The 17,400-nt window shown below is 38.8% G+C and overlaps 1 protein-coding gene across 1 annotated transcript; it reads left to right on the plus strand.

Moving 5' to 3' along the window:
* Positions 1 to 1,664: 1,664 nt before the first annotated feature.
* Positions 1,665 to 13,879, plus strand: LOC128236004 (inactive C-alpha-formylglycine-generating enzyme 2-like). Its single transcript, XM_052950786.1, has 6 exons — positions 1,665 to 1,779; positions 6,705 to 6,770; positions 7,388 to 7,490; positions 8,335 to 8,494; positions 8,891 to 9,041; positions 13,812 to 13,879. The coding sequence occupies exons 1-6, from the start codon at positions 1,683 to 1,685 to the stop codon at positions 13,877 to 13,879; spliced, it is 645 nt and encodes a 214-aa protein (XP_052806746.1). The 5' UTR covers positions 1,665 to 1,682.
* The last annotated feature ends 3,521 nt before the right edge of the window (positions 13,880 to 17,400 follow it).

Below are 17,400 nucleotides of genomic sequence, written 5' to 3' on the forward strand. Positions count from 1 at the left end.
ACTGATGCTGTGATCATGTAGTCTTGTCGGCATGTTTTAAGTCCATTTGACGTGATATATCAAGGTATGTTGTCAATTTTGTGTCGCCTTGTTCACTTATGAGATATTATATCAGACCGTAAGCACGGAATCTTGATATGTAAGGGAAGCAACTTAAAAACGTCGTGTTGACAATGGATGCGTTAGTTATCGTTCTTATAATGAAGAAAATTATAAGATTTACTGCAGTATTACGAAAATATCTTTACGTATCAATAGTCAAATATAAAACAAAAACTTTAGCAAATACGTTCATCAAAGGTTGTATAGTGGATAATTAAACAAAATAGGGGGTTTCTACAATGACTTGGAATTACCCATGTGATCTTTATGTTGCTTTCGGCAAATACAAATGTTCACACAGCTTAACCCCGTTGACTCGAACTCGCTTGGCTCGAATTCCTCGTTGGCTCGAACTTGATGTTAAGGACCGATTTCTTTAAACTAAAGGTAAGCACATGATCACAGCATCGGTGTATAAGGTATATGCTTTCATATATTGCTATATTGCTGCTGATAAATAAACAACACAATCAAACAATTAATCTTGATAACTTAAGACTGTGTTCTTCTGCCTTATTATGTATGTAAGATCCAAGGAGGGACTATAGGCTCCGGGCATGCACATGCTTGTCGAAGTGATATTTTTGTTCAAAAATAAAAACATGCATTTAAAACTGAAGGTGTATGGGGAACGTGTTTCAGGTAAAATTATTCGCCAGTCTTTCTTTTTTTCAAGAGGAAAACACGCATTTAAGCGCAACCAGCATTAACAAAACTCGCGGGAGAGCATGACCCCGAATCCCCCTAGCAAACCGTCCCTGTACATGTATTCTGATGCTACGCCCCTGTTTACGCTTTGTAATCGATGAACGATTCGTTGTAAATCGATATAGAGTGATAGCCTATATTGATCGAATGGTAAGCGAGCCACACAAACAATTCACCGACTTCGGTTTGGTCCCCGACACCGGTGGAAATGTTTCGTTGTGAAATGCAAATGTTGTACATAAAAATGTCACCCTCATATTCATGTTATGATTAGTTACGCATTTGTATTCACTCGACGTATTTAGAACTATATCATTTTAAAATGTTCTGTCCAGACCGCCCGCTTCCCCGACATCTTCATCGTCCCACGATTTACACGATGTACCCCCTAGCACACAAAATAGTTTGAACCCAAGACCCCACCCCCCCCCCCCCCCCTTGCCCCCCTCCCCCGTACTCAATATTGTATATTTTAAGTGTCAAGTAATTCGGTTTTCCGGTAATTCCACCGACCATCCTTTCTATTGCACGTTATGTGGAAATACGTGTTATAAAATATTGGAAGGAACCAAATGACTCCAGCTTATTAAATACATTGTATTATACAAATGCGGCGAACTCAACTATAATCCATCAATGAAGTGTAAATGAAGGTTGTCCACGTATTGTGAAACACGTTGCAAATCTTGTATTTGATATAACAAATCCTGTATTTGTCCTTTCACAAAAAACCTGGATCAAAATATTGACCGCTTTAGTGGGTATAATTCTAGCCATACATTCGTCAATAGTTGTGTGCGCCATATTGCATTTCCGGATTATCGTGCGCATGCGCACAGTTACACAAACCGACATCCATTCCAATAATCAAAATGGCGTGGGTTATAGGATTAAATACGTTACAAATAGTTTTAATACAGTGTTCCTTTCAGGAAATATTTTGTTTGAGAAGTCAAGAAGTGGACAGTTGTAAGTACCTATTACTAAGTATTTCTTATATATAGTTTTATCCTATATTAGGCCTATCGCTCAGAACTTTTATAAAGTTAACGGCGTGATAAACGCCATCGATGTTAACTTTTAAACGTGAACTATTTGCTGATATCTTAACATATTTAATATAAACAAGTAAAGCGGAAACAGAAGTCTAACATCTTTTTAGAAACATAGCAAATCACAAGTTAATCCATTAAATATTCAGAGCAGTAACGATTTGAAAGTTAACAACAATAGCGTTAACAAAGGGGTTAACTTTAACAAAGTTCTGAACACACGACCAGATGTTAACTTTTACTTAAGGTAAGGCATCCGATGTACAAATAAGCTTAAGTATTAACTTTCATTAAGGCCTTTATAAATTAATTGCTAGATTTTCATCCATTTCATTAAATGGGGTGGGGGGTGGGGGGGGGGTAACATTTTACTTTTTATTTCTGAGATGACTGTTTCACGGTTGAATATGTTCTCATGCTCTTTCTTATTGCATATGGGAAAATGAACATGAGTTTCTAGACGAACCACGAACACCTTTGTAACAATTATCTATTTTACATGTGAATGTTTATATCGACACTCTCTGGTATGAATTTCCCTGTCACTCAAGAGGATGTGGATTAGATGACAACAAGGATGAGACTGTTTAGTGGCATATGTATCCGCCTATCACCCAAGATGATATGTGTAAGATCTCCACAAGGATGAGAGTGTTCTAGTGGCATAGGTATCCGCCTATCACCCAAGATGATATGTGTAAGATCTCCACAAGGATGAGAGTGTCTAGTGGCATAGGTATCCGCCTATCACCCAAGATGATATGTGTAAGGTCTCCACAAGGATGAGAGTGTTCTAGTGGCATAGGTATCCGCCTATCACCCAAGATGATATGTGTAAGGTCTCCACAAGGATGAGAGTGTTCTAGTGGCATAGGTATCCGCCTATCACCCAAGAGGATATGTGTAAGATCTCCACAAGGATGAGAGTGTCTAGTGGCATAGGTATCCGCCTATCACCCAAGATGATATGTGTAAGATCTCCACAAGGATGAGAGTGTCTAGTGGCATAGGTATCCGCCTATCACCCAAGATGATATGTGTAAGGTCTCCACAAGGATGAGAGTGTTCTAGTGGCATAGGTATCCGCCTATCACCCAAGATGATATGTGTAAGGTCTCCACAAGGATGAGAGTGTTCTAGTGGCATAGGTATCCGCCTATAACCCAAGATGATATGTGTAAGATCTCCACAAGGATGAGAGTGTCCTAGTGGCATAGGTATCCGCCTATCACCCAAGATGATATGTGTAAGATCTCCACAAGGATGAGAGTGTCTAGTGGCATAGGTATCCGCCTATCACCCAAGATGATATGTGTAAGATCTCCACAAGGATGAGAGTGTCTAGTGGCATAGGTATCCGCCTATCACCCAAGATGATATGTGTAAGATCTCCACAAGGATGAGAGTGTTCTAGTGGCATAGGTATCCGCCTATCACCCAAGATGATATGTGTAAGATCTCCACAAGGATGAGAGTGTTCTAGTGGCATAGGTATCCGCCTATCACCCAAGATGATATGTGTAAGATCTCCACAAGGATGAGAGTGTTCTAGTGGCATAGGTATCCGCCTATCACCCAAGAGGATATGTGTTAGATCTCCACAAGGATGAGAGTGTTCTAGTGGCATAGGTATCCGCCTATCACCCAAGATGATATGTGTAAGATCTCCACAAGGATGAGAGTGTCTAGTGGCATAGGTATCCGCCTATCACCCAAGATGATATGTGTAAGATCTCCACAAGGATGAGAGTGTCTAGTGGCATAGGTATCCGCCTATCACCCAAGATGATATGTGTAAGATCTCCACAAGGATGAGAGTGTTCTAGTGGCATAGGTATCCGCCTATCACCCAAGATGATATGTGTAAGATCTCCACAAGGATGAGAGTGTTCTAGTGGCATAGGTATCCGCCTATCACCCAAGATGATATGTGTAAGATCTCCACAAGGATGAGAGTGTTCTAGTGGCATAGGTATCCGCCTATAACCCAAGATGATATGTGTAAGATCTCCACAAGGATGAGAGTGTTCTAGTGGCATAGGTATCCGCCTATCACCCAAGATGATATGTGTAAGATCTCCACAAGGATGAGAGTGTCTAGTGGCATAGGTATCCGCCTATCACCCAAGAGGATATGTGTAAGATCCCCACAAGGATGAGAGTGTTCTAGTGGCATAGGTATCCGCCTATCACCCAAGATGATATGCGTAAGATCTCCACAAGGATGAGAGTGTCCTAGTGGCATAGGTATCCGCCTATCACCCAAGATGATATGCGTAAGATCTCCACAAGGATTAGAGTGTCCCAGTGCCATATGTATCCGCCTATTACCCAAGATGATATGTGTAAGATCCCCACAAGGATGAGAGTGTTCTAGTGGCATAGGTATCCGCCTATCACCCAAGATGATATGTGTAAGATCCCCACAAGGATGAGGGTGTCTAGTGGCATAGGTATCCGCCTATCACCCAAGAGGATATGTGTAAGATCCCCACAAGGATTAGAGTGTCCTAGTGGCATATGTATCCGCCTATCACCCAAGAGGATGTGGGTTAGATAACTACTTGGGTGAGAGTGTTCTAGTGGCATAGGTATCCGCCTATCACCCAAGATGAAATGTGTAAGATCTCCACAAGGATGAGAGTGTCTAGTGGCATAGGTATCCGCCTATCACCCAAGATGATATGTGTAAGATCTCCACAAGGATGAGAGTGTTCTAGTGGCATAGGTATCCGCCTATCACCCAATATGATATGTGTAAGATCTCCACAAGGATGAGAGTGTCTAGTGGCATAGGTATCCGCCTATCACCCAAGATGATATGTGTAAGATCTCCACAAGGATGAGAGTGTTCTAGTGGCATAGGTATCCGCCTATCACCCAAGAGGATATGTGTAAGATCTCCACAAGGATGAGAGTGTTCTAGTGGCATAGGTATCCGCCTATCACCCAAGATGATATGTGTAAGATCTCCACAAGGATGAGAGTGTCTAGTGGCATAGGTATCCGCCTATCACCCAAGATGATATGTGTAAGATCTCCACAAGGATGAGAGTGTCTAGTGGCATAGGTATCCGCCTATCACCCAAGAGGATATGTGTAAGATCTCCACAAGGATGAGAGTGTCCTAGTGGCATAGGTATCCGCCTATCACCCAAGATGATATGTGTAAGATCTCCACAAGGATGAGAGTGTCTAGTGGCATAGGTATCCGCCTATCACCCAAGATGATATGTGTAAGGTCTCCACAAGGATGAGAGTGTCTAGTGGCATAGGTATCCGCCTATCGCCCAAGAGGATATGTGTAAGATCCCCACAAGGATTAGAGTGTCCTAGTGGCATATGTATCCGCCTATCACCCAAGAGGATGTGGGTTAGATAACTACTTGGGTGAGAGTGTTCTAGTGGCATAGGTATCCGCCAATCACTCAAGATGAAATGTGTAAGATCTCCACAAGGATGAGAGTGTCTAGTGGCATAGGTATCCGCCTATCACCCAAGATGATATGTGTAAGATCTCCACAAGGATGAGAGTGTTCTAGTGGCATAGGTATCCGCCTATCACCCAAGATGATATGTGTAAGATCTCCACAAGGATGAGAGTGTCTAGTGGCATAGGTATCCGCCTATCACCCAAGATGATATGTGTAAGATCTCCACAAGGATGAGAGTGTCTAGTGGCATAGGTATCCGCCTATCACCCAAGATGATATGTGTAAGATCTCCACAAGGATGAGAGTGTCTAGTGGCATAGGTATCCGCCTATCACCCAAGAGGATATGTGTAAGATCTCCACAAGGATGAGAGTGTTCTAGTGGCATAGGCATCCGCCTATAACCCAAGATGATATGTGTAAGATCTCCACAAGGATGAGAGTGTTCTAGTGGCATAGGTATCCGCCTATAACCCAAGATGATATGTGTAAGATCTCCACAAGGATGAGAGTGTCTAGTGGCATAGGTATCCGCCTATCACCCAAGATGATATGTGTAAGATCTCCACAAGGATGAGAGTGTTCTAGTGGCATAGGTATCCGCCTATCACCCAAGATGATATGTGTAAGATCTCCACAAGGATTAGAGTGTTCTAGTGGCATATGTATCCGCCTATCACCCAAGAGGATGTGGGTTAGATCACCACTAGGGTGAGAGTGTTCTAGTGGCATAGGATTCCGCCTATCACCCAAGAGGATATGTGTAAGATCCCCACTATGGGCTAATTTAAAATATAGATTTAAACGGGCCATAGTTCTTCATGGCCTCCCATTAAGGGTAGATAAAATTGGTTTCCTTACTCGAGGCTGATTCACAACAGCTATCATATGTATCAACTTCATATCACTAGCTTATACACAATTCAAAACTAAAATATAACTAAATAAAGATGTTTATTATAAAATCAATACATTGGAAATATGAAACAAAATTATAGAGGAAAATTGTGTGTTTTAGAGTAAGATCGTAATATATATTTCACCGAGTGAGCATTAAAATTTATATTTCACGAGTGGCGTATATAGCCAATAGTGAAATATTCACTCTTGGTGTTCACGAGGTGAAATATATTGCTATCTTACACTGAAAGAAACAATTTTATTTTTCTTTGTACAATATGCCTAAAATAGGAATCAAAAGTCATTTAATTACCTGTGTGCGATGACTTTTGATTTGGAACCGAGTGTGGTCTTAAATTTTAAAACAGTGAAAAAAAAGTTGATATTTTCACTATTTGAAAAAGGGAAATATCAATTTTATTTAACTGATAAACCGGAAAGCATATAATAAAATGTTTTATTTGTCCAATATAACTTAACTGAGTTGCTTGTATTTCATATTTCGCAAGTGATAGAGCGAGGCTATAACCTGAAGGATTCTATGAGGCAGCAGCTAGGAGGAAAGTTTACCATTGGTAGGTATATTAAAAACTATATTATTCATTCGGAACACCTCGGCCATTTTCTCGAGCTTCCCTCTCACCGATATTGTTTCCTTTGCCCGGTATATCCCATATTGGGTCACCTACTAACCACGTAAATTATGATATGCATAGTAAAATTTCATTTAAATATCATGAACGGTTTTTGAATTGTGGGCAAGGTTCATAGCTTATTGTACAACGACGCCGAGGACATATTCACCAAGGCTTAGCAATAACGTGACATTTTTTATAACAACAACAACAACAGCAACAACAACAACAACAACAACACTTCTACTTCTACTACTACTACTACTACTACTACTACTACTACTGCTGCTGCTGCTGCTGCTGCTGCTGCTGCTGCTGCTGCTGCTGCTGCTGCTGCTGCTGCTGCTGCTGCTGCTGCTGCTGCTGCTACTACTACTACTACTACTACTACTACTACTACTACTACTACTACTACTACTACTACTACTACTACTACAAATAATAATAATAACAACACCACCACCACCACCACCACCAACAGCAGCAGCAACAACAGCAGCAACAACAACAACAACACTACAAACAACAACAACATATATGACTTGATATTTATTTAGGTATCAATGACCCCAAATCTGACACGGGCGAGTACCCGGTTCGCAAGACGGAAGTGAAACCTTTCTACATGGACATCTATCCAGTAACAAACGCCCAGTTCTGGTATGTCATGTTTGTATGTCACCTACATATTGGATAATAATCATGCCCAAATTTCTAGAAACATCTTAAGTCCCTTATAGCCGGAAGAAGCTTAGCTCACTATTTATGTTTTGGTTTTATTTGTGTATTATTCACTATTATTAAAAAAAATCAATACATACACATTCATAACAAACATACTTTTGATAAACCATTAACTTGAAAATTCAATAATGGAAAATATTAATTACTGATAACAAGATTCTAAAAGTGTATTTAATGGCTGAAAACGTACAAATATTAAATGATTGGTGAGTGCTAAAAGATTTACAGTGATCTACTATTGTCGCATAAGGAATACTGTGTTTTCTGAACTTTTTTTTGAAATTTTGCTCAATATCCTTTAAAAGAACCATAATTCTTTTTTATATTTATTCACGCTTTTTCTGTAAATTAAACAATTGTATTATGTGTCGTAAATCTTTCTTGGGAGTACGAGTGCATCTTTTATGAAATATTTTATTTAATTGTTTTGATCTTTATGAAAATCACGATACACTTATTTAGTAACATTTTAAGATTAAGTAAAAAAATATAGCTTAATGAGATAACTTCTTAAGATTGTTGCAATTTAGACTTTTCAGGGAATTTCGGGCGATATGAATAAAGATGTCACCGATGTTTTATGATATATGCATACTTGGATATATTTTTACTGATGTATTGGCTTGCAACTATATCCGGCGTGTTTTTGGTTATAACGATTTCAAATTCTGGATACTTAAAGTTGTGCCTACATGTTATTTCAAGAATCTGTAAGCTTTGCCCTTTAGCATTGTGCCTTTCTGCTCTTTGCTTGCAACAGGAAGTACAAGATGTCAAAGAAAAAGTACCGCACTTCTGCCGAGAAGGCCGGCTTCAGCTGGGCGCTTATGTCCTTCTTAAGCGACTCGGTCTTGGACAAATGGACCTCAGCGTCCGCTGACCCGTGGTGGGTTGCCGTGAAAGGGGCTCAGTGGGATAGGGTATGTTTCTTATACATGTCATAATTTCATATGCTTTTAAAAGTACCACTATCATTCAGAATAAAGACTAACTATGATTGGAATATAACCTACATTTACAGCCATTTACAGCTAATGGAATTGCAGATAGGCAATCATTAATTATTAGTCAAGTACAAGGCCTATTCAGTATTAAGAATTTCAACTTAAGCGGGTCCGCGTCACTTATCCGATACACAATCCCTGCGTCAGAGTCTGTGTTGATATTGTGTCAGCCAATGAGGTTGTATTCTTAGTCAGTATGATTACCTTAATTGAGACTTTTCATTGGCTGTTAATGTCTTCGTTGGATATTGGCTACTTAAGTTTCCATTTAATTATTAATACAATTGAAATGTAATATTTACCTATCCTTAGCCCGAAGGACCAGGAACACAGATCCGAAACAAGCTCGACTACCCAGTTGTCCATGTGAGTTACCAGGACGCCAAGGCATACTGCCAGTGGGTGGGGAAACGGTTACCAAATGAAGAAGAGTGGGAATTCGCCGCGAGAGGGAGTTTGAAAGGTATTTGTTTCTGTTGCTCGATGTAAAGCACTGATAAACGGAATACAACTTTCCTGGGTTGAGCCAGTACTAAGTTCATGTACACCATTTTCCCTAAACTTCCCTATAAATGCAGAACACTGGCTAAGGGAGCTACTGGTACAGTGTTTTAACATCTTTCGGTTTGACGCGGCCGGGGAAGTCCCCATGTTTATACAGACCTTTGCAATTTTTAGGATTGACAATTATCAGTTTTTAGATCTCATAATTTACACATAATGTTCCACAAAGTAATATATATATATAGCGTATTCATGAAGTGTCAAGCATCAGTACGGACATACCACGTGGTTTGTGACGTCAAATTTGGTTATACCGTGAAGCAAAAGACAGCTCGATTTGGAAAGGATTATCTCTGTAAGTTTGTTATTTTCATATCAATTTTTATAAAAAATAGCGGAGGCTAAGCGGAAAAATGTACACTATTTTCGGTTACTGAGCGATATGTTAAGAAATTTATATTTTTTTTTCAAAATCGTGGGCAAATGCTGAGCATGTACAAAATATTGTTTGTTATAACGAAAAGCAAATTACGTTTCTGGTCCAAAAAGTTGTTTATATATATATTCACCATGTTTGCCTTAAAACGAAACTCTCGAAATGCATATTCTATCCTCAGGGTATATTCATACTTACAAATGAGGCATACACTATATAGAAATATTAAATGTTTGTATTTTGTTATGACCCATTTGCAACCTATCTCTGATATACTCAAATCAAAAGATTCTAAACCTAATACGTAATAGGCATTACGATTCTCCTATATTATTCAACACATTTTCTTCAACTACTGAGCTTAATAAAGCCAATGGTCAAAAGACAGAAATATAACTTTTCTATTTGTCACTTAAGTGATCACAAATTATCCTGTCTGCTGCCATACTGGTGCTCGTCGAGCTTTTTTGTGGACCTCCAAGGGAGGTCACCTGGTTGACCTGCCTGTCGCCGATGTAGATGGCGGTAGAAACCAGCACTTATGTCACTATTAGATCTGCTGGAGAGTATGACACAATGACTACTGGACTCTGTATCTGGCGGCGGTGTAGGCGAGTCACCATCTGATTCCGCACTGCCCGATGTTCCAATTGGTTAATGTGGAGTTGTGAGTAAAAGCTTCCTTGTAGTGTTTTTAGTGGCACCCTTCTTGTCCTCACGACACACACGGAATACAGGAACATCTGCATGTGGCTGCGCTTTAACCCTGTACACGAATTAGCCCCAAACAGCGGCAAGTTTGTGCTTTCCTGAAATCCAACATTCTACACCAACACATGGTCGCCAGAACAATACTTAAGTGAAAAACTACAAAAACGAGCTCAGTAGCAAAACATTCACAAACAAAAAACATGGAACAACAACACAAAACTCCACAAACAGCACAGTGCAGATATACTATATAAAACAACTAGGTATGTTTATCAAGAATTGTTAGGTAGCGCCTTGGAACGGTCAGTAAAATGTTAATTTACTGGGGGTTTAAAATAGTTTACGTGCACAAACCTTATTCTTATCCCAACAAACCTGAATAAAGAAAAATCGTAAAAGTTAAATCTTATCGAAGTAATTATTTACTTGAGGAAAGTTAATAATAAATCAAATAATAATAAACTAATAGGTTAACCCCAAGTACTTCAATGATTAGAAATTCAAACTCTTATCTGCAGACGGAGGTTTTCAGTTCAGATTACCTTATCCAAAAACTTTTCAAAGATACGATGCAGTCATTGTTTGAATTTATGAGACAATAAAAGGTTTAAAACTGTGTTATCACAGAGTTTCATAATAAAAAAGCATCATTGTACTAAAACAAACTAAAAAAAATAGAAGCGTCATATATTAGCTGATCTTTTCTTCAATGACTCCTATGTAATACATTTTTTGAAGAAAATGACGTCACATGCCAAAACATTCCGAGCCAGCCAAAGACGGTTTTAAAGATAGCATAATCTGCAAAAATTTCATAAAATCAAGGGACTGAAAGTTTAGTAGAGTCAGCCAAGGCCGGTTTTAAAGTTAACATGAATCTGCATTTTTCCCATAAAATCAAAGGACTGAAAGCTTTGTTATGTAAGGATGCTATATTCAACCCAATATTTAGTTTCAGGAATTCACCTTAAAAACAAGAAGGCAAGTACTCTTCAAAGTATTGCCATTATATTCACGGTTTAAATAACATCCAAGTAATTCATTGAGTCTATCTCCCCAAATACCTGCTGGAAACATTTTAATTTTACGAATTTTCTTTACAACATCACCATAAAAAGCGAGATAAGCAATTCTAATAGCAATCAGAGATTTAAGACTTCTTTTGTACTTTGATCATTGGCACCCATTTGAATGCCAACTGTTTGCTTATATAAAGATTTACCGAATTTTAGAAAATAATTATGAAGTACAAAATTTAAAACTTCAATTACATCTGTGCATGTCCAATAGATATATTTACCTGAATCTTAATCTTAATCTTTTTTTCTCTAACTCTGTGGTCATACTAATGCTTGGCTTTGTGAGCGCTATTTAGAGCAGACTCATTGGTATCTTTATACGAGGTTGAAGCCCGAACATGAGCTGAACTGTTGATAAACCATAGACTCGTGCACGGTTGCATTACTAAATGCGGGATAGCGTCTTTCCATGCACCATTCTTGTCATTCGGAAGAGTACCAAACATGTTTATTAGTGTCTCGTTATACCGCTCGCACTGTCCGTTGCCCTGTGGATGAGTAGTCCGCGTCTACCGTATTCCAGCGCTGTATGAACATGTAAAGAAGTTCGTACCCCTGTTACTATGCAGCTTTATTGGAAAGCTTAAAAAAGCACAAATAACTTGTCAAGTAAGACTCTCGCAGTTGTCTCGCCGTTTGATTACGCGAGGGAATGGCCTGCCCGAGCGCGTAAAATGATCACTGATTATGAGTAAGTTCTCGTAACCACCTTTTAAGACCTCAAACGACAATCAATGCACAGCATCTCTAAAGGACTCCACGACTTGATGTTCATTAGATCTGCTGCTATCGGTTGAAATTGTCTTCCGGCGAACATAATTCGCGCTGTTTGACCCATTTCGAAGCGTCGGTGTCCGTGCCAGGCTAATAAAACTATTCTATATGAAGAGCGAGAGTTCTGTCACGGCCCTGCTGGCGAACTGACTCTGGTAAAACAACTTGCTTTACTTTCTCACCCTTTTGAGTGGTGATATGTACAAGAATACCTTCCTGAAGTGACAGACGTTAACAAACACGCATGCATTTCAATCTTCCAGGCGAAACATGTTTTCCGGCCACAACATGACCAAGACAAACAAGATAGCGGACCTCCGAAAGGACAATATCTGCTTTTTGACCCTTGACCCAATCTTTAGAAAACCTGAGGAAATACAGGGTTATCTAAACTTTCGTCGTTTATAAGAGATGATGCAATGGAGAGCGATGTACCGACAGAATGCAAATTTCCAAAAGCTATGACGACATGTACATCAATACTTTGAGCCATATACATGTATAGTCACTGTCGTCGCTAGAGGAAGTTCGTTGCCTATATAACGTGTTAGCGTCAAAGTTTCTCCTGTCGGGCCGGTAAAATATCTTGAAGTCATACACAGCAAGCGCAGTGATCCACTTTTGGCAATAGGCATCAAGCTTCGCAGCAGTCTGGACATAAGTGAGTGGGTTGTTGTCCGTAAAAACCTCGAATCGATCGATCACCATACCAGCAGTCGTGGAACTTGTCACAGAGGGCCATTTTCACTGCCGAGAATTCCAGCTTACTTGAATGACAGTTTCGCGCAAGTGGTTTGCTGATCATCTCACCAGCTAAGGACTAGTTTCTTTGATTTCTGATTGGCATCGGAGTTTCAATCGAGGAGGTTATTTGCTCTATAAACTTCCGGTAGTATCCGACAAAAACAAGAAAACTGCGAACCTCATTAATTGTCTTAGAGATAGGCCTGTTTCGCATTGTTGCTGTCTTTGCGGTATCTGTCTTCATGCCTTCCTCGGAGACAACATGTCCAAGATAAGTAACTTTCTTTCTTAGGATCTCTCACTTGGAGGCATTGAGTTTTAACTTGTGCGATCTCAACTGCTGTAATACAGACTAAAACCGTTCCAGATGTTCGTCGAACGTGGAAGAAACGTTATCGAGGTATATAAAGCAATGTTTTAGGTTCAACGTAGCCATGCAACGTTCCATCAGCCTCTGAAAAGTTGCTGGAGCGTTGGAAATGCCAAAAGGCATACGATCGCCTCAAAAAAGCCTAAATTACTAATCTGAAACGCCGTTTTCAGCTTCATACATATCAACCTGCCAGTATCCACCCTTGAGGTCCAACTTGGTGAACTATTTGGAACCAACAAGAAGATTCAGAGTAACGTCCTTTTGTGTCCTCGAATTCAATTTCCGTTAGGCAATACAGAAAAAGATGGTTCCATTTTTCTTGCAAACGATCACAACATTTTAAGCAAACGGCTTTTGGAAGATCGTATGGCTTCAATGGACAGCATCTACTGCAGATGTTCACGTATTTATCTATCAGTCCTGGAGGTACTAGCCTATTGAATTCTTTGAAGGGCTCCGGGGTGTCAAGATTGATATGGCCTAAGTCTAGAGGTCCTAGGGATAATACCCTTTTCCATTACAATAAGATAATTATTATCTTCAACTTGTCTCTTCTTAGTGTTATCCATATGCCCTAAATCTACCATAATGAATTCCTGATTCCTTTGGCAGGTGGATTGTCTTCTGAAAACTTATTTGAAGGCTCGGGCAACCACGAACTCAACACTTTTGCTTCCTGAAGAACGCAGAGATTAGAACTAGGTCTAATATCCATCACCTTGCAGACATGTGGTATACGAGATAAGGTACTTTACATGAAGAAGTTTTACCCAGTCTCACTACTCTCGGAGATACACCAATCCTAGTTGATGCCGTGGGAGATTGTTTAGTTACTGCCGTAACACGACCAGAATTCTTCCTGATTATACCCGAAATAGTTATTGTTTCAAAAGGCTAAACCTGTAAAGGCCTTCTATTTGTATTTCTCACCGTCCCAACCGGAATATGGGCAGCAATAGCCATATCAGCAATGAGCCTTTCAATGGGAAGGGTATTACGTTCAACATTAGACAATAGGAGTATAAAGTTGGTATCAATAATCACAGGTACAGTCAAGTTGTATTCCGTGTTATTTACAACCAAGACTGTGGCAACGCTTCCTTAGTGATATGAGGAACTTCATTATCCGCTTCAACATAACCCAATTATGGTATATCATTACCATCTGCCCCCGTCATACGTAACTTGTATATAGTATGAAGTTCAGACAAAGGTATCATCTCTTCAAAGAAAACTTCACTGACTGTTGTACTCATTGACACGCTATCATTCAAACCCCTTAACATGAATACCATTCCATTTCTGAGGGCTTTTATTCAAGTTGTCACCATTCTGCCCCTTGATAGGGACACCTTCATCTTCAAAACATTCTCTCTGGTTACTTTCTTTAAATCAGCTGCTTTTTCTTCCTTTATTTTTTTTATTTTTTCGGTCTCTATTATTTTCCCGAACTCCTGAATTCTTATAGTCTTCATATTGGCTGATGTTTAATGAACTTTCTGATAGTAAATAATGGTATGTTGTTTCAATTCTTGATTCCCCAATTCCCGCCCAAACCCATTTTCAATCTGACTTTCTTCTCGCTCTAAGTCACTGTTGATGTTCTATATACCTGCAACACAATTCATCTAACACCAAACCCCCATTTAATGATCGTCTCATTCTGTCCCACCTCATCTGATAGAAATTTACAAGATACTATCCTCACTCGCTCCTTTTCAAAACCTTGCCTATAACAGTTTCATAAAGTCAGACACCCTGATTTCTGTTCCCAAGTGTAACAAAGTTATCCTAGCTTGATCTTTCAATGGTTTTTGTAGCCCCTGTTTTATAACTTCGAATTTAAGTATATCGTACTCTTTGAACTCTTCAAACGTCGATTCTTTTTTGAGAACTGGATCTCTTCCCGAAAATGGTTCAAAAGTAAATTTCACATTCTGAATCTGAATGATACGTTGTAGAGTCCAATACTGGCTTAAACACCATATTCAGATTTATGTTATCTTTAACAAGGGGCTTACCTGCTCAATTCGCGCTATATATATCATCCGTGATCTTGGTTTTTCCATAGATCTTGTCGTCTTTTTGCGTTTTGTCAAAATCCACGACAATGTGAGTCGTTCTGCTGGATGCAGACACATAACGCTCTAAACTAGATGAGTATACTTGAAGATACACATTCTCCTCTTATTTTTGCAAACTATCTTCTAGTTGATTCCATGTGTATCTTAAAACTGTGTACTCTTTATTCACTTCTAATTCTTGTATCTTATCTTCCAACTTTCTAGTCTCAAGTACGAAGTGAGGTACAACTAGTTCGTCAATTGTCACTAATGACGTGTCTTTCTTAGTGCGGGAATAGATTGCTATAGCTCCTGATGTCGAGTATGAATAGCAATTGCTCTTTGCCTTTATTCGAATATGAACTCTTACTCTTTATTCCGTCTCTTTTTTCTTGCAATTTAAGAAGTTCAGCCTGAACTCGTTCCTCTTCTGGACGATTTCTTTCTCTCATCACATCCATCATTGAGTCCCTTAAGCTGTAGGGTAAACCACCTTCAGCAAAATAAAAAAAAAACTTCCATGTTCACTAGCACTGTTTTAATAACACACTTTCAGGAATACTTTACAAATTTAACGCTTTCTTATTTCAATGTTTGAATGTTAAAGCACGTTAAATGTCCACTTTTTTATCACAAATCACCATTCAACAGTTTATTTAGATCACCACTAATCACAATCACTTCCGTTAGCAGCATCGACATGAACACCCTGCATATCAATCATAACAATAGTGTAAAAGCAAGTAACACAACAACAATCACCAAAGTCTATCAAATGTAAAAAAAAATAAAAAATAACAAAATATACAAAGACATGGGCACACAATGAGTTTATTGCTTGAACTTGATGTGTTCCTTTTTACTTTCAGCAATTTCAGGTCAGGATTACTTCTTGCGTAGCCCAAATTTGTAATTCCGTTTTATTTCCAGTATTTTCAGGTCAGGATTACTTTCTTTTACAGCTCTAGATTTAATTCTGTTTTCATTTTGAGCATTTCCTGGTCAGTATTACTTATTAGTTCAGCCCTCAATTTGTTATTATTTTTTTTATATTAGCATTTTTAAGGTCAGGATTACCTTTTTTGGGAGCTTGAGCTTTGTTTCTCTTTGCATCTTCTGTTTTTCTGAACTCATTATCTCGACGTTAAATGCGACGATTTTCATTTCCAGCAAATTTTAGAGCAGGATTGCTCCTTTTCTTTTATTTCTACACTTTAAGATATCCCAGTTTGGAAAGACATGCTTGTTTTTACATTTCACTCCACTACAACGACTATTGCCTGTGCTCTGTGATGAACAATGTCCAACAATAATAACTGCATCCAAGTGATATGCAGTGTGATGATCTATATAATTATATTATTTTCATTCAAACTTGGTTGAATTCTGTTGTCTACAAGGCGAGCTGAATGTTTCACCCCCGGATTCTAACTCTACATCTGGAGTATAATTTTCAGTTTTTAATACAAGTACCACGCAATAAAATTCAGTTTGAGTAGCCCAAGTATTATTGTCCGCCCTTTTAGACTGAGCTATACATAGTGTCATAGTTGTATTGGGAGGCAGGCGTAAAATCAAAAGTTGTGAATATCTACACATATGTAGCACGCACTTGTCTAATGTGGTTGAAAAAAGACTCGTCACCACACACAAAATATAATATACAACGAAAAAACAGTTGCCATCCGCTCGGACTGTTGCACAATTAGCTGGCTGGTCTATTGCACATGGTTGATTGGTGTTTCTAAGGTTTTTAATTACGTTGAGTCCTGCATTAAACAATTCATTAATTTATAAAAAAACATTTATTTTGCCAGTTAATATCAACACTGTTGAAAACTATTTTTGTTCATCATCAATGCATGCTATCTTACCCTGTGAACTACTATCACACATTTTATGTAAGTGACTGAAACATGGCTGCACAGTTTTATCGATATTTTTATTACGGAAATTCTTTACACTTTCTGTAACGTTTTCAGGATAATCATATGATATGCTCGTGTCCTTTTCTAAGGAATGAATGGGTAATTTTCATGGGTTATGTTCCAGACTTGCTAACAGACTTTTAGTGGAATTCCTTGGATTATAGTTTAATTTCTTCCATCTTTCACTGTTTTTCTTGTTGTCACTGTACG

This window comes from Mya arenaria, chromosome 5, assembly GCF_026914265.1.
Source record: "Mya arenaria isolate MELC-2E11 chromosome 5, ASM2691426v1".
NCBI lineage: Eukaryota > Metazoa > Mollusca > Bivalvia > Myida > Myidae > Mya > Mya arenaria.

What these genes read in the sequence shown, in the direction of transcription:
- LOC128236004 (XM_052950786.1), top strand. Translation starts at nt 1,683, where the DNA reads ATGGCGTGGGTTATAGGATTAAATACGTTACAAATAGTTTTAATACAG. An exon ending in AGGAGGAAAGTTTACCATTG is followed by an intron (nt 6,771 to 7,387) that starts GTAGGTATATTA and finishes ATATTTATTTAG; the next exon opens with GTATCAATGACCCCAAATCT. An exon ending in CGCGAGAGGGAGTTTGAAAG is followed by an intron (nt 9,042 to 13,811) that starts GTATTTGTTTCT and finishes TTCCTTTGGCAG; the next exon opens with GTGGATTGTCTTCTGAAAAC.